We start from the raw sequence: 19,038 nt of genomic DNA, 5'->3' as shown, positions 1-19,038 counted from the left end.
TCGCCAGTTTTCCATGAATATCTCGAAATCTAAGGGAAATGGCAAAATTTCGGTATCTCCTTTCGATTCGCAGATATTACTCGAAAACTCAGTCAAGGGCTAAAAATAGTTTCGCATTGTTCTTTTGTAATATTACTCATTTTCGAGATACTATTGTTATCTCCTAATAACCCTCAAACGGCAAACTTATTTTTTGACCTATAATTTTTGTCAAATATCTCACCTCCTTTTTTTCCGATGCAGTAAATTTTTATAACTTATAATAGTTGATATATCTCCTAACAAGATGCATAGTTACAACAAGTGAAATATATATAATATAACAAGTGAAATATAATATAACAAGTGAAATTTCTATCTTGAAAAATGCGTTTTTCGACAGAATTTTCAATATTTAATTTTTTTATTAAGACATTAGAAGAGGTCAAACTGTATTAGATGGATCAAGATCTAGCACGAGGAGTAGATTTTGAAGGTATATAAGGTTTTTTGAAGTAGACAGTTATTTTCTAGTGGCAACAATACATTCGAAAAAGTATTTATACGGGTTCATTTGATCCAGAGACCAGTTCTAGAAATAAGTGAGAAGTGCACCAATTTGTGGATTTTTTTTTTAATTAGAGAATTTTTGTTCGTGAGAAGACCCGGTAAACCGCGATTCTAACCTCGCTTCACTCGGTTTGATCGCGGTTTACGAGCCTTCTGACGAAAAATTGCATTCATCACACGGTCCAAAAGTATTATCTGACGAATGCGATTATAGGCCTCGCCTTCGGCTCGGCCTACAAAGCCACATTCGTCAGAAAATACTTTGTGGACCTTGTGATGAAAATAACTATTTTGTATCGTTATTTTACATCGTTTCGATCCGGTTAGGGTATACTGCGATGATGATCAAGACTTTAAATGGTTAGATCGCACCATTCTACCCGGCCGGGATTTGAATTCGGAACCTTTCGCATGTGAGGCAATGAACTTACCCACTGCGCCAAGCCACCGGAATTAGAGAATTTGTAGGATAATGTCAAGAACTTGTGACGTCTGTCGAAAAATGCATCAAAATACATTTTTTCAGAATCTGCATAGAAAGTCAAATGTAAAAATCCAAAGGGTCAAATGTAGAATCTGAAGAAGGCAAATAGTGGATTTCCAAGGGTTAATCAAGGAAAATGTCGAGACAACAGCCATAAGAATTGTTCAGAAATTATGGAAAATTAGAAATTGGGTCATTTCCATAATTTAGGGAGTACATTCTTTGATCTAGGTTCCAGGATGATGGATTTTCTAGTATTTGCCGACTGAAAATTATTTTCGAAAGTTTTTATACTTTTCATGTCAGTTCTATTCATCCCTGACGTACAGTGTTATTGTCGCGATTTCATCCTTCCCGACATAAAAAAATCTTCCTCGGGGTGTAGCAAGATCTCCACAAAGAATGGCTTGTAAATTTTTCCCTCGAGTAAAGAATAATAATATGAATTTCTCCAATTCGAAGACGAATATTTTTTGAATAACTTATGAATAACTTTTCTGTTTTGTTCAAATGGTTGCGTTGATTAGAAATCAATTGTTAACAATTATTGTTTGTGTCGCAAGATCCCCAGTATGACGATATGTTTGAAAATGGCAACTACAGACGGCGGAAGAGGATGAAGAGGCCGTACAGAAGTGCATCATACCATAAATCAATCTTTGGCGAGCCATATCCAACGTCTCACGTGCATCTCGGTGCAACCAGGAACCTATTTGGGCACTCCCCACCGTCCTATGCACCCACTGCCTATACCAGATATGATACGAGGTAAACAAACAAACAAAACTGAACAAAATCGGCCACATCTTTGATACAGAAAATCCTGAATTGAAGGAAAAAAAATAGATTGATTCTCAAAAATTGGACTGAACGTTTTTTTTTTCCTTTCGTTACAGCACATGGGGTTTGCAGCAACCCCAACTGTCCTACAGCCACTGCCAAGCGGTAATAACTCTTTTTCCAATTGAAAGTCAACAGATGATTTTAAGAGAATATTTCAAGAAAATTTTCTTGTCATGGTTTTTGACATTTCTCTTGAAATTAGTTTTATGTGAGATACAGACGCGCTTAATAAAACATCAGATTTAACTTGTCATGTTCAGCCGATGGCCTGCAGAATTATTTTTGTTAATCAAAGGGTTTATGGTTTCTTCACAGCTTCAGCCCCAACTGCAACCAATGCAGTCGATGCAAATACCAACGATGAATGGTTACGGTCAATTCAACTCTTTGAGTGAGTATTAAAGTCTCCGATTTAATTAGCAAAACAATATTCATCTGGGATATGAGAGAAACAACTGACTGAAGGGTTTCAAGGCAATTACCTTGACGTTTCAGGCGGCAGTTCCGGGTCGCCAGGTGGCATGGGCGGTGGAACTTTTACCAGTAATTTTGGTGCATGCGCGAGACGGCATGATGGATATTGGGGAGACAGTAAGCGATTTTTCATTTCAGAAACATTAATTAACCCTTTCAACAGAAAAAAAAATCATTTCAAAGAAACAATATGAAATAAAATTTCAGAACTTCTTTGAATGTTCAACTAATTCAAAATCCAGGAATGTATTCTCTAAATTTTCGCCATTGTTACAATTTTTTGCGGAATAACTCAACAATACTTCACAGTTTCCATTGATGTTGTCATCAATTTATGAGAAAATAAATGAAGTATGTTTTTCTTCAATTACGAGAACTTTTGAAATTCCAGTGGAAATGTCATTTGTTAAAAATTTCCAGAATTGATTCGGAAAATTCAGACTAACATCTGTAGTCGTGTAATAGATAGAGATAGATCGAAAGGTTTTTATGTGTTATACATTGCACAAATCTAATTTCCCAATACGAGAAAAACAAATATTACGTACTGAATTAAATGTCACGTTCATTCGTGAATTCAACAATTTTACGATATTCTGGTGTTTAATCTCCATTGGTAAAAGAATCGGAAATTTCATGGATAGTTTAGTAGTAATTTTCATAAGACTAGCATTTAACTCGGTTTAATGCCAGTAAAAATGGAATGAAAATTTCAGAAAATCCTTGCATTTTGAACTAATTAAAAAACCAGGAATATATACTCCGAATTTTCGTAATTACTGCAATTTTTTCCGGAATAATTCAACTGTAATCCACAGTGTTTCTTGATTTTCCCCTCAATTTATGAGAAAATTAATGAAATATGTGATTTTTCAATTACGAGAAAATTCCAGAATTTGATTCAAAACTTTTAGTCATGAGATAGATAAAAAGCTTTTCATATTATACGTTGCAGTAAAAAATAAAGTATTAACTATTAAATTTAATGTCACGTTCAATCGCGAATTCACCAATTTTACGATGTCTTTATGTTTAATCCCTAGTGGTACCAATCAAAGAGGAACCCGGCACTTCCACAGTGACACCAGCAGGTGTAGGGTCACTAGGAGTTGGTGGTAGCGTAATGGGGCCAGGAATGTCTTCCACAGTGTCCTCATCAGGTTTTTCCACCGTCGACTTTCAAACTCGATCAAAATGTTACATGTGAATCTCTCCACTAAACAAAAATCATTAATGGAAATTCATTGTTCTCTTCTTTAATAAAGACCGTCGCATCCGGTATCCGACGGCTAACGCTCTCGCGTCGACAAGGCGCCCAAGATGTCCAAAGACTTTCCCAAATGAAAATGGAAACAAATAAACGAGAATAGAGAGGGTGGTGTACGTAAACTTCTGAATTGAGTTGATTCTCATGCGGGAAAAATTTATCTTCGTAGAAAATAAAGTGAAAAGTAAGAGCAGTAATAGAAATTGTGATGTCAATAACGCCTATGTAAATGTGTATCTTGACTTGGTACAAGCAAGTTCTCTTCAACTAGTTGAGAAAAGTATAATTTAAGATTAGGTATACCTAGATAAAGATCTGGATTTTTTTCTTTCATTTTCTTTTCGAAGATCTCCTAGTTCTTTCGTATTTTTTCTTATAATTCATTATTATATTCATGTTTGAAGATATTATAATGGAGAGAAGAACCTCTTAAGTCTGTAAGAATGTCATAAGATATCGGTGTAATCTGTTGGAATAAATATCATTTATTTATCACTTGAAGTTGAGCTTTCAAATTAATTTTTGACTTTCCACAAACAGTTCATGTTTAGGTTTTTCAGGAGGAAGAGGAACAATGATGACTGATGCACGTACTAAAAAAACGTACAGAAATTTTCTATACGGATAATATTCGGATATTTCTATACAACTTTTCTATACGAATTATTTCTATACATAAACTTTTACATAAATTTTTGTTTTCATACGAAAGATGTCTGAAGGCTCCAGAGAAAAACGTAGAGCAATCTCGCAACTCCATACGAAGTCATTCTATACATGTGGCAGTGGGTCGTATAGGATCAAACCTATAAAAATCGTATAGAAATAATTTGTATAAAAAATATTCGTATAGAAATATCCGAATATCATATACGAAAATCCTATAGAAATTCTACACGCAATCCGTATAGAAAATTTCTATACAATTTTTTCATGTGTGAAGAATTGGGAATTAAGGGTGCCAAGTGAATTTGAAAAAAGATTCAAAAAAAATTTTTTCTTTCCCTCCATCATTGGAGAAATATGTATTCATCCATTCGACGAAATTTCAAATCCGCAACCGTAACTAGACATCGAGAAAATAAATGCGGAAAATCCTCTATTTCGCGTGACGAACCTCGAGAAAGCATGGGATCAAATGGGTACGGCGGGTTGAAATATCTCTCTTATTCACCCCGGTACCCCATTGTTTTTTGTCGCCATCACATTGAACACATCATTCCCCATATCTTCAAATTTTTTCAAATTTTTCTTGCGTTCCTAGGGGGTTGAAACGTTCAATTTAATCAAAACTCCATAAGAGGCCGTGTATAAGACTGATTTTGTTTATTTAATTTCTTGATATCCATAAGTTCTAAAATTTTAAAATTGTCACCATCTGTCTAATACTATTAATTAAAAAACTTATAACTTTGTTGGTGAATGTCAATTTTCAAGGTCATCGCCAAATTCACTTGGCATCCTTAAAAGCATCAAATTCCATGTGAAAATTTATGAGTCATAGAGGGACAAGTGGAACGTTCGTGATCTCCAATTCTGGATTACACTGCAAAGTCAAGTGTGTAAATTTATCACGCTTTAATAAGTGTATCAAATCATGTAAACACTTTTTACACGTTTTAAAGAGTGATGTATATATGCAACTCATAAGGAACACACCTAAATGAAATTACACACACCCCAAACGTGTGGTGTGTAATAACTACACACTACCGGCGACGGTGGCCCAATAACCGCCGGTTTTAACTGACCAATTTCTGGCGCATAAGATAATAAGAAAGATACCTGACCACAGAGTCCTTAATAGTATATTTCGTTACGAGTGCGGAAAAGCACGGGCCGAAGGCGAGTGATACGATCCCACAATGTGTGGAAACACATTGTTTCGCATTGTTTCGCGCTCTCGCACGCGCTGATCTCTTCATTTGTTGAAATGAAGAAATGGAATTCATTAAATTTCATTTTGTCATGAATACCTTATAAATATTGATAAAGAGTCAAAGAGAATTCGACTAATGATTGAAGTGAATAGCGAAGTAGAGTAAAAGAATCTATAAAGAATTTTTCATTTTCAATTAATTATCTTCAATTTTTTAAAATAATCGGTCACCATAAAAGGACAAAATTTATCAATTTCACCGATAATATATATACATGTGAAATATATATATATATATATATATATATATATATATATATATATATATATATGACGTGAACAAAAAATTTACCTCTGAAGAATTTGAAATTATGTCACTGAAGAATTTGAGAATGCCGCGTGTTTTTTTTTTGTGAATGACTTTGTGTCACATATTGACCAATCAGAATTAAGGATTAGGGGTCAGGCAGTTTCGAGATATTTCGATATAAAACAACTTCACGTTTTCAATAAAACAACTTCACCTTTCATCTTTAGTAAAATAGGATTAACACATCTTGGGATTTAGAGTCGATGACAAACACTCCACTTTGCACCGTCTTCCACTGCAAAATGTGTTTTTCATTCCGAAAAATTATAATTCATTTATATCGATCCATTGTCATTGTCAAAAACAAACTCATCTCTCCCCCAAGAAAACCGTCAAACAAAAATAACGCGATTAATTCCCTCACATAAATCACCGTGAGATTACAAAATGCATTCAGAAATTTTGTTTACTACAACTTGGAAAATGAGAATTCACGATTGATTTCACACGTCAGACTGCGATAAAATAATGCGCAGATCCATCATCGAGTCATTACGAAACAGTTGAGAATACGCGGATGATCCAAGGGAACTCATCAACCGCTCTGTTTATTTTTCCTGCATTGAACGGAAATAAACGATAACGAGAGATCGAGGAGAATAAGGGAAGAAAAAAAATGGTGAGTTGAATGAAATCGAGAAATATGTGGTTCTTCAATTACGAGAACTCTTGAAATTGCAGTGGAAATGGCACTTATTAAAAATTTTCATCACGCTGTGATGAAAAGTGAACTTTTCGGCACGCTCCGCGCGCCTAAAAGTCCAATTTCCGCCACATTGTGATGAAAAATATTGTTCGTAACTCGTGAAAAAATGTTTTTTAGCTCGTGGGATTATATCACTTGCCTTCGGCTCGTGATATAAACCTCCCACTCGCCAAAAAATACTTTTTTGACACTGCTGCTACGTTCACCTCGTGTCGAAAAGTGCCTTTTCGTTTACTCGTAAACGAAAAGTCTTTTCGTTTACTAGTAAACGAAAAAAGGCACAGTTCGCCACTCGCTGAACGTAACATCACTGTCAAAAACTATTGTTCGACACATGTGAGACAGGAATTTTCACGAGTGTGATTGGCAGCCCTCGGCTTCGCCTCGGGCCGCCAACTTCACACTCGTGAAAATTCTGTCTCACTCGTATCGAAATATACTATTTTGCACTCGTTACGAAATATACTAGTTCGTAACACGTGAAAAAATATTTTTTGCACTCGTTACGAAATATACTATTCCAAAATTCAACTCGGGAAATTCAGACCAGAATTTCTAGTCGTGAAATAGATAGATAATAGTATATTTCGTTACGAGTGCGGAAAAGAGCCTTCGGCTTGTGCTATAAACCTCCCACGAGCCAAAAAACACTTTTCCCACGAGTATCGAACGATATTTTTCATCACAATGTGGAAAAAGGACGTTTTAAAAAGTTTTAAAAAGTTACTTTTTCGCACAGCGTGATGAAAAAAGCTTTTTATAGATTATACATTGCAGAAATCAAGTTTCACAATATGAGAAAAAAATAAAATATTACGTATTGAATTAAATGATGTCACGTTCAATCGCGAATTCAAAATTTTCACAGTGTTCTTTTGTGTATTCCGGTGGCAAAAATTGAGAATTTCATGGACAGTTCAGTATTAATTTTCATAAGACTGGCATTTAACTTGGTTTAGAAGTACAAATGCTATAAAACTTTTAGTTGCCGGGAGAGTTGTAAAAATAGAATGAAAATATCAAAACTTTAAAATGTTCAACTAATTAAAAAATTTCTTGAATTTTCGTATTATTGCAAATTAAAAAAAAATTCAGCAATAATTGACAGTTTCACAATATGAGAAAAAATAAAATATTACAAACATGGCTCATGTTATTTGGTGTTCATGAATCTACTGACGGTTCATGTTATCAGTTTTTAATTGATTTTCTCCTCAATTTATGATAGAATTAATGAAATATGAGATTTTTCAATTACGAGAACCCTTGAACTCTTGAAATGAGTAATTACGAAACAGTTGAGAGTACGCGGATGATCCAAGGGAACTCATCAATCGCTCTGTTTATTTTTACTGCATTGAACGTAAATAAACGATAACGCGAGATCGAGCAGAATAAGGGAAGAAAAAAAATGGTGAGTTGAATGAAATCGAGTGGAGATGGAGTCCTGGACCATTTGGGGAGTAAATGAAGGGAGAGTATCAGGTCGGCGTCGATCCGAAGGGTGTGGAGAGGCCTCTCGACTCCACCCACACCCCAGGGGTTCTCAAATGCACCAGATGTCCCGGTAAAATCGAAATAAACACCTGAAATTCCCCGATTTCGCATTCATTCAATTTTTCTGTGATTTCGCTTCGTGAATTTTTCCTCATGGAGCTTCACGGGTTTGGAGGGTGGAACACGGAGACGAGGGAGTATAGGGCAACAGAATTAGAAACACGGGCTCAAGAAGTCACGTGAAAGAGAGGAGAGTGCGTAAAACATGCCGCAGAGGAGTTTAAATGATGTGGGACAGCTGAAGACTTTCGCGCCGACGGATATCTGATGGGAACTCTTTTATTTTCGAGGTTTTTAGTATTTCCACCCAGTTAATTCGCTTTTACGGGTTCAATCGAGAGAATTCACTGGGCTTTGTAGATGGAAAGGGTAATTTTTCGGGGAATTTATTTGAATGAAGCGGGCATGCGGAAAGGGGAGGTTTTAGTTTATGACAGGGGTCACAAATGTGAAATTTCGCAAAAATTCAAGGAGTTTCTAGAAATTTAGAGGAAATTTAGGGAGCTTCTAGAAAATTTAAGGGAATTGAAGGAGTTTCTAGGAAATTCGAGGGAATGCAAGGAGTTTCTAGGAAATTCAACAGAATGCAAGGAGTTTCTAGAAAATTCGAGAAACAAGGAAAGACCAGTATCCACGTACAATTACAGCGGTATCAAAGATACAGCCGCCTGCAACTTGTTTCGCATTTTCAAACGAACGGGAGATGAAGAATACGATGATCATCACTAGGTGATGCGCATTAGGCAGTCATCAGTTAAAGGGGCAACAAAATGCCGCTAATTTTCCAAATTTTTGAACAAATTTCCTCCTGACAGTTATTGATATTTTTTACAAATAAAAGGACATTAATGTCTAGAAGACGATGACGAAGAATGAAGATCAATAGTGTTTGGAATGTGTTTTGGATTCAACAAATATTAATAGCTTTGAGCAAGAAATTTGTTTGAAAATTTCGAGGAAACGTTGACCTTCTGTTACCCCTTAATGCTGTGATGACAATGTTATGAGTTGGGTATTTAGTAACATTAAATAAAGAAAATAATTGATGGCGCTTGTATTCGATTTTATCTTGATTTTTTTTTTCAATTCCTATTTTTTCAAGTGATTTTTCACATTAATTGAGGGGGGGGGGTCTTGAAATTGTGACGTAATTATTGAATGCAAAATTTAAAAAATTCAAAATACCAAAAATGTTCCTTGAAATCACAGGCGTTTTCGATATTTTCTGTAATCAACCGAATAGACGCCGTTGATTTTGGGGAATAAAATAAAACAGAAATTAGTAGAATATCACACTTGATCCGTTCATTTTTCAGTTTTTAATGAGTCAATGAATAGAAGGAAATGTTGAAGGAGTAATATAAAACCCGAAACCCACCTACACGGTACGGGTATTCCCCTGTTCGTATCGACTCTTGTTGGACGCGTGGATACAGGGCATTCACTGTTCTCCCATTTTTTTCTCGTGTTTTATTTTCTCTTGTGGTCCGACTCGCGCGGGACATAAAATCGGACATAAATAACTGGGACCGAGCTAAATAACGCGTACAAAAGTCAGGGATATTTTATAATATATATGTGTAGATGAGGATGGTGGAAAAATGCTTTTATTTTTTTTCTGTCCCTACGGATGTCATAACGATGCTTTCTCTTTGGATGAGAGGTCTGATGATTTACGAAGAGTTAATCGGGATTACTTTTATGAAATTTCAGACAAAATTTCTCAATAAATTTGACGAGTAATCGTTGAGAATTCGATTCTTTTACTTCGCGGTTTAGTTGAATTCTGAAATGAATTTTTTTTTTAATCGTTATTTTACATCGCTTCGACCCGGTTAGGGTATACTGCGATGATGATCAAGACTTTAAATGGTTAAATCGCACCGTTCTATCCGGCCGGGATTTGAACTCGGAACTTTTCGCATGTGAGGCAACGAACTTACCCACTGCGCCAAGCCACCGGGACTGAAATGAAATTGAAAATGATGTTTACAAACTCTCCTTCATTTTTAGAGAATTTGAGATTAAAGAAATTAATACCATCATTAATATTATAATTAAGGGGAAATTGACCCCAGGGAAAAAATTTTCGTTTTTCCAAAAAGAAAATTTTAAACTACTATTTTCCACGTGAATGTTCCGCAGGAATCTGATTTTGTTGGTCAAAATTGTCTTCGACCACTTAAGGATGTTTAGCCGCTTTCCGCAAATCTTCACCAAATCTTCCGCAAATCTTTTTTTTTTTCATGTTCAAAGAAAATTCTATAATTTTTTTGGCTGATAGCAGAACATATGAAACTAACTTCTTTGATATTAAAAAAAATTAATCGCAATAGTCTCGCCAGAAATAAATTAACAAATTTTTCTTTATACCCGGGCTCTTATGGGATTTATATTGAAATTTATAATTCACCTACTACAAGACCCTCCTCTGCGTGCCTGCCATCCTCGCCTTCGGTTCGGAAGGCAATCTTGCACGTGGGGGACGGTGATCTGTTTTCCAAGGCTCGGGCATGTAATGTACTATTTCCGGGGTGAACCTCCGGTTAAGGGTGCCAAGTGAATTTGAAAAAAGATTCAAAAAGAATTTTGTCCTTCCCTCCATCATTGGAGAAATATGTATTCATCCATCCGACGAAATTTCAAACCCGCAACCGGAACTAGACATCGAGAAAATAAACGCGGAAAATCCTCTATTTCGCGTGACGAACCTCGAGAAAGCATGGGATCAAATGGGTACGGCGGGTTGAAATATCTCTCTTATTCACCCCGGTACCCCATTGTTTTTTGTCGCCATCACATTGAACACATCATTCCCCATATCTTCAAATTTTTTCAAATTTTTCTTGAGTTCCTAGGGGGTTGAAAAGTTCAATTTAATCAAAACTCCATAAGAGGCCGTGTATAAGACTGATTTTGTTTATTTAATTTCTCGATATCCATAATTTTTAAAATTTTCAAAATTATCACCGATGTTCACCATCTGTCTAATACTATTAATTAAAAAAATTATAACTTTGTTGGTGAATGTCAGTTTTCAAGGTCATCGCCAAATTCACTTGGCACCCTTAAGGGGTAACGGAACCCTTCGCACGTAGAGGTTAGGGGTCCCCCTATCGGTATTGCAGGTTCCACTGTTTTTTTTTGTTTTGTACGTGAAAAGTACAAAAGCCCATAAAATATAAATGAATGGATATAAATAAATAATAATGGTATGGAAACATTCTACATCATCTTCTGACTCGTAAAAGTACTTCCCTCTTACAATTGGTGCCCTGTAAAGGACATGTTACCTCCCGGATACCACCCAATCATCATAAACAAGTTTTTACGAAAATTACGCGACAAAAGTACGTTTTTGTACTCAAAAACTCTGTCTTGGACCTCACTCGATCGCTCTCTTCTCATGAAAATAGCCATCGGCTAAGAAAAATCTACAAAAAATTGTTTTTTCTACCATGACTTGGCAGATTCCTACAAATAAAATGACGCCTTGCCCTGGTCCTTGCTGTTAAATAATATGCAATTTTTTTTTTGCATAAATAAGAAAAGTATGAGAAGAGAGCGATGCGTTCGGCTACTTTCAATACGGGGAAAAAGTTTCATTGATTCTCATTGCATCCGTTACCCCTTAAAGAGCCTCCGGGGAGAAGCGAGTCGCGGTTGGCGAACACGAAGAGTCCGTGACACGACGTTTTACAGACAGTGTGATGAAATAGTATATTTCGTCATTAGGCCGAAAATAGTATATTTCGTCATTAGGCCGAAATAGTACATTTCGACACTAGTCCGTGAGGCACTTTTCTGGGGAATATGAGGTTACAGGACGAACCGAAGGCGAGTTCTGTAATCATATGAGGTAGAAAAGTTCTTTCGTTTACTCGTAAATGAAAAGTCTTTTCGTTTACTTGTAAACGAAAAAGGCACAGTTCGGCCACTTGTTAAACGTAACATCGCTGTAAAAAAATATTGTTCGACACATGTGCGACGGGAATTTTCACGACTGTGAAATTGGCAGCCCGAGCCGAAGCCGAGGCTGCCGATCACACGAGCTGAAAATTCTGTCTCACTCGTATCGAAATATACTATTTTCTCAGGGCATCTATAAGAAGCGACTGATTGTTAAGAACTTGAAAAGAAAATCTAGAAAAAATCATGTTTAATCCAACTGTGATTATAAACCTATACCGGTTCCAGACGAATTTCCTCGTTTACCTTTTTTGGAAGAAGAACCTTAAATATTTGTTTTGTGAAAATTCCCGTCATTCACTCAGACTCGTGTCACCTAAAGGATTTTATTGGACATTTACACATTTTCTATTCGTCACTATTTATTCTTCACGGCGAAATTGAGATTTACGGAATAGTTGAACGGTGGTGACTTGTCCAAAGACCACAAACTGTTGCAGAACATCAAAGTAACATATTCACGTAGAAAAATAATAAATTATCTCCTCCTGAAACATCGTCACCGGGATCATTTACACGCTCGACTATCCGTTAGTCGTCGTATTACCCCATTTCACAGTGTCACCGGGAATCAAGTTAAGTTAATGACGTCCTCCCAAGATTTTCTAACTCTAAACGCTCCACATAACTATCAATTTTTCCCGGTTTTTTGTTTTCCCCTTGGAGAGGAGGAGAGAATTGTGCATTTTGTGCGCTGGGGTCGGGCGCAATGACGCGGGCAATTTGTAGTCGAGTGTCAACGAGTCTATTTCTGGGTTTTTGGAGGCGGGCGGGCACGGAACCGAACATTACGGCTTTTCTTCTCCCTAGAGACATTTGTTTCCTCTTATTTTTTCTTTAATTTTGTCATTTCTGTTTATGGGGATTGGAATTCAATTTCGAGGGTGTAAACCATTTTCATCCAAGATTCCTGGCCATCACAGAAGGAAAAACAATGATATTTTTTTTTATTCATTGAGTCATTAGAGAAAAAAAAGGAACAGAGAGAGAAAAGGTAAAATGTAAAGGTTCGTTTGTCGAGAATTTTTATCTGCAAAGCCTACGAGAGAGATCCGGCAGTCTCGAGGGCCTTTGAATATTGTAGCCGATAATAATTCCCACATTTAAGTTTTTCATCAAATTTGCTAAATACAAGTCGAAACGGCAGTCCGGGCGATGTAAATTATCGTGAATAAATCACAAGTTTGACTTTCAAAGGAAACAATTACGAAAATCAATTACCATTTCACTCTCAAATTCTGTTAGTTAAGGATATTTATCCAAAATCGCAAGTACTTGAAAAAAAATGATTTTTTTAAAACTGAGAGATGAAGATTTTCCCTTCACTTTGATACAAATTTCAATTCACCAACCCATGTTCATTATTTAGAAATAAAATAGACAAAATGCACCAAATGCATGCGCCAACATGCGCTTATATGGGATAGAATCATTCAAATATTTCCTCTTTTTGCCCGGATACCCCAGATTTTTCTCTGGCCATTGGATTCAGTATGATTTTACACATTACCTTCCATTTTTATTTCTATTTTTAGTCTTCTAGTAGGTGAATTATCAATTTGAACATAAATTTCGGGAAAATCGGACTCGATCGATTTTGCCTCGCATAACCACGAAAAAATGAATTTTTTCCTGTTTTTATCTTCAAAATGCTCCTGCGCCGTTGTTTTCATACGATTTTAACTTTTTTTTAAATTTTCGGTACACTCCAAAGAATAAAGTTAAGCATCCGCTTTACTTTATTCGCAATAGATCATGAATAAATGAATTTTGAATTTCATAAATTTTTCGCGTCTCTAGAGGTGAGTAAAATTTATGAAATTCCAAATTCATAAAATCGTTGTTTTGATTTATTTAAAAATTTGCAAAATCATGCTTCAAATGAATTCAATTATAGCTTATCATGTTTGTTTTAATGCCATTACGTCGAAGTTAAACGATGATTACGATAGCTATTAAGCTACTGGTTGATTTGATTTTTATGATGATCTTTGAAAATTTCGAATTTTTCATGAATTTCCCTGAAAGTGAGCTTTCTGATGGTTTCTTCAAATGTGAGATTTCAAATTCATTCAAGTATGTGTAAATAAAATTTTTCTATCATTTCTAACAGTTTATCGAAGGGCTGAGGGTAGAGATAGAATTGTAAAAAAGACAATCGGTTGTATAGAAGAAAGGGATATTAAGAATAATGATTCTGATAATAACTAAGTTGAAAACCTGATAAAATTAGTAAAAGGAAATGTTATTTAATTGAAGAAAATGAGATAAAGAATGAATTAAACATGATAAAAGGAACTGATGTGCAAAACAACCATTCGAAAGCAGATTGCTAATTTATTAGCAAAAATAACTTTAATATATTCAATGCAAGAGCAATTTTCCACTACTTATCAATTCCCTCAGGGAATAAATTAGAAGAAACATTAATGGTTTCGTGGATTCATCGGGGTGAAAAAAAATCAAAAACGTTTTGAATCGATTGGAACCGATGAAATAGAAAGCTACTGGAAGTTTGAAATTTGTTTCTTACATTGATCAATAATTATGCACTGTGAAAATTAAATCGAAAACCTAGCGAATTCGCTAGAAAATTCCATTAGAATTCTATGGCGTTTCCATAGCATTTCTATTGGAATTCTATTGGAAAATTTTATTTGTTTTTTGCGCTGATTTTATTAGATATCCGATAAGAAACAGTCAATAGATTTCGAATGTCGTTTGGAATTTTTGTCCTGAGATTTTTTCTGTTAGAAATTATTGGCCACAAATTTTCTAAATTTTCTCCACTGGATTTTGTTTTATTTTGCATTACAGAATCCGAGTGGAAAAAAATTGAAAATTGATGTCCAAGCATTCTTATAGAAGAAATCTCAAGAAACAATTCCAAACAGAAATTCGAAATCTATTGACTTTTTCTTATCAGCGCAAAAAACAAATAGATTTTTTTCAATAGAATTCCAGTAGAAATCCTCTAGAAACCCCACAGAATTCCTACAGAATTCCAATAGAATTTTCTAGCGAATTCGCTAGTTTTTCTATTGAATTTTTCATGCCTGAGGAGTTCGGTGTAAATGTTAATATTAATTTTTCAAACTCGAAATGAAGAGGGGTGAATCCTCATGTCCATAATTAACTCGAGGAAATGTCAACTCCAGTATTCAATTACCGACATTCATCAAAATATCGTATAAGTGATCTAAAGTCATTTGAATCGCGGTGACTCACCGTTGCACTCTCCAGGACTCTGAATTTCTCCATAACATGGGTGTAACCAGTCGTAGATTCGATGATTAACGTACACGTGCCACTGAGCAAAATCTCAAACTGCTGAGTGAGCCACAAGAGTCCCTTTTTATTTTATTTCTTTATTATTTTCTTCTTCATTTTCTCGTTCGCTCTCTCTTCTTTTTACTCGCCACTTTCATGGATGTATTTATGTATCCACTGTGCGGTCTATTACTCTTGGCTTCGCCCAATAACTCTCCATGCGATTCACACATGTAAACGAGTGATAGTGAGAGACTTTTAAAAGGTTTAAAAAATATGCTAATCCAAAAATACAAATATATTTTTGGTACCAATTAAATTAACTTTGTTTAGAGCTAATTTTTTTTTTTTTAATGAAAGATTGCACCACTCATGTAAAGCAGCCCAATAAATGTTTCTGAAAGTATCGAAAATATATTTTAAATATTATAAGGATATTTTTTTGTCTGTTTTACATAGCGCAAATTTTTATAAAATAAAACAAAAATGGCTGTGTAGGAATCGAATTTAAAAAAACGAATTCGTAATTGTTATCGTACACATTTTTTCAAAAATTTTGAAAAAAAACTTCTGTAGCTCTGCAATAGAAGGCCCTGGACTATTTTTAACTTTTTAAGCGTCTGCGAGGCAAACGATTTAATTAATCAAATCAATTAATTAATCAATTAATTTTTTTTGCACTAATTATTCGTTTTTAGACATATATAATTGATCTTCGATGCAGGAAAAATCTCACTTAAATAGCCGGCGACTTTTAAAAATCAGTGAATTTCTGTTTTTTCATTCGTGAATTTTTGTTCTTTTGATTGGCATGTCGCGAACATCGCAATATTCCGTCGCAAGAATCGGTACCACTTGTGCTGAGTCATTATCGCAGAGCACACGTGCAAATCGCTGAGCTGATTTTAAAAATTTACAAAAACATTGAAACATATGAAACGATACGAATCCCACCTTTCATTCGCCTCCATTTGCTATTTCGTTATGACAATTATTTAGATGCCTATGATGCCTTTGGATTCCCATAATAAAACAAATGGGATTATTACAATTCCAATTAAGCTCTCATAATTGATAAAATTGCAAAATTCAATGATGAACATTTTTTCTATTAATTTTTCAATTTCAAACAATTAATTCAGTAGTGAAGTGGTAAAGCGGTTCAACTCGACTCATCTCCCACTTGAGTTTTTCAAGAATATTTCCGAATCTAAGAGAGATAGCGAAATTTTCATAATCACATTTGTTGTAGCTCTCAATCGGGTCTACGAAAAAGGCTATAACAAAAATTTTGCTATCTTTCTTAGATTCCGAATTATTCATTGAAAACTGGCCAACATTCAAAGTTGACTTGTACCGTTTTACCACTTCGCTACTGAATTTGTCCGACAAAAATTGATTAATCCGCTATGGAGGTAGTTTGTTACCGGAAATAGGTCCGTGTAAGGTGTCCCATTGCATACCAACGGCTAGAAACGTGTGAACCACTCCAGCAGCTGGTAAGGAAGCGCGGGAAAAACAGTTCTTGATGAAAGCCAGACGCCGGAGAAATGTTTGCAAGTATCACTTACAGATGTATCACCTCTGAGTTACACAACTTGGAAAATACAAACCGTAAACACGTCTTTTTTTATTCTCCGGTTTACAAACATGTGGTACTTATCATCTCAAGAATGACAATCATCAGATAATAAACAAAGAATCAAAATAATTGAGTGCCTCATGCGGAATTGAAACAATACAAATAAATTTCACTTAAAAGGCCCGGGTGTACTATCTTTCGAACATTATCTCGATGTTTTTTTTCATTTTTCGTCATCTGAAATCGTCAATTAAGTTCTGCATCATACAGAAATTTTGAAAAATTATGAATGAATAATCAAAAAAAAGTAGAAAAAAATCTTAATTTTTTCAAAGAGTATTTTTAGTTTATATTCAGAATAAGTTGAATAACAAGGAATTGAAAAATGTATCTGATTTACGCTGACAAATGACAGCTAATAGATAATTTGCCACAGCGAATAAAATATTCGTAACATCCACTTTTTTCAACTCATTCTGCATTCTAATTACAAACGCTCTTTAAAAAAGTTCAGAATTTTTTCTATTTTTTTTATCATTCTATCATTATTTTTGGGAATTTCTACATGATGTACCACTCAATTGACAATTTTGAATTACGAAGATAAAAAAAATCCAGATAACATTCGAAAGATAGTACACCCGGGCCTCAAATTGGGGTTTGCAGGATTTTGTCTGCGGGATATCAATGTTTCAGTGAATGAAACAGTTCAAATTTCCAATTCTTGCGGAAATTTCAATGCACGTTAACTTATCAATTTTTCAGAAATTGGAAAAAAACGTGTACAAGTTTTTTCATCTTGTATTTCAGAATTTTCTCAATTTTATTTCATTTTTATGCAATTATCGCGGAATAGTGTATCGTGTGCTAAATGGAAAACGGTTGTATTGACAATTTTGTGATTTTTAGGTCAACGAAGTGGAAGAAGGTGGCTTTGAAGAATCATTTTCAGCCAACTTTTGAGGACATTTCTTGTTTCGCACATGCGAGCTTTTCCCACGAATATTTCTCCAATAGTGGAAAAATGAAAAAAAAATCTTTCCACTATTTTCTCTTCATTTTTCTGACATTCGATCGTACTTTGAAAGAAATAAACACTATTTTAGAAAAATTTCTCTTGGAGAAAAAATTGTGGAAACAGGTCGTATGCGCCAAAAAAAATTGTCCTCAAAAGTTGGCTCAAAATGATTCTAGAGAGCCCAAGTCGTCCCGATTTCATGTTCCCTAGATTAGGTTTATACGACCTTTTTCAATTTAGCACGCGATATAATAATTCTCAGTAGCTTTCATTCAATCTCTCCGCGAAAAAGATCTAAATGAAAATTATTCCTGTTCTATTCGATCGGAGATACTGAAACCATGAAGATAAAACAGTATCCGGTTAATTCATCCTACAAATTCATCCCAAACAATTTCACCCCACGCTAGTTTCATCCCATTTTTTTAATTATTACTGTTTGGATGAAGAATACGCTTGGCTGAAGCGCGCGACTTATCGGATTAATTTTCAAGTTTTGTGCTAATTTTATAAATTGATGTTGTGGTCTATTACGCGTGGCCTATCTGGTGAATGTTAGTTGAGATTAGAGATGCAAAATGACCGTCATTTTTTTGATCGCGTCATATGACCGAAAAATGACGGTCTTGTGACGCACAAATTTTCCAACTACAAATGATTGTCACAAATCATTTATAACCAAATTGTTGTCACACCATCTATATAGTTGCATAATGACGGTCATAACTAATTTCCAATTTGTGACGGTCATGAATAAAACAAAATAGTTTCATCTATATGGATGGAAAAAAAACGTGATTACCATTTTAAGGATGTTCGACACCTTTTTAGCCAAAATTGACGTTGTTTTCATTTTTCTGGCAAATTATCGATGGGAGTGACGTGAAAAAATATAACGATTTTGTGGTTTGTCATTCTTTAATGGCTCACGAAGTTGCGTAGTGGTGCGATAATTTTCATGCGTTTTTTCTACAGTTTTGTGATTCTTTTTAAAAGTTTAGAGAAAACGCAGGAAAATGTTCGCACCACCTTCAAATTTCGTCAGTCATTAAATAATGACAAAACGCAAA

General features: G+C 34.9%; 1 protein-coding gene across 3 annotated transcripts in view; it reads left to right on the top strand.

The window, feature by feature from the left end:
• LOC107039927 (fork head domain transcription factor slp1) overlaps window positions 1-4,118 on the top strand; it is a 30,589-nt gene extending 26,471 nt beyond the window's left edge. The window contains exons 5-9 of one of the 3 annotated variants that reach the window (XM_015259789.1): window positions 1,597-1,801; window positions 1,930-1,978; window positions 2,192-2,267; window positions 2,372-2,467; window positions 3,394-4,118. In XM_015259789.1, the coding sequence (XP_015115275.1) occupies window positions 1,597-1,801; window positions 1,930-1,978; window positions 2,192-2,267; window positions 2,372-2,467; window positions 3,394-3,557 (590 nt within the window). In that variant the 3' untranslated portion in view covers window positions 3,558-4,118. Of the gene's footprint in view, window positions 1-1,596; window positions 1,802-1,929; window positions 1,979-2,191; window positions 2,268-2,341; window positions 2,468-3,393 lie in introns of all 3 variants that reach the window. The other 2 variants (XM_015259788.1, XM_015259787.1) reach the window with 2 other exon arrangements.
• Window positions 4,119-19,038: the final 14,920 nt, after the last annotated feature.

This window comes from Diachasma alloeum, unplaced genomic scaffold, assembly GCF_001412515.2.
Source record: "Diachasma alloeum isolate Michigan unplaced genomic scaffold, Dall2.0 Dall_scaffold_00313, whole genome shotgun sequence".
Lineage (NCBI taxonomy): Eukaryota > Metazoa > Arthropoda > Insecta > Hymenoptera > Braconidae > Diachasma > Diachasma alloeum.
The sequence above is the reverse complement of the archived record's forward strand: the minus strand, read 5'-3'. Positions and strand labels throughout refer to the sequence as shown.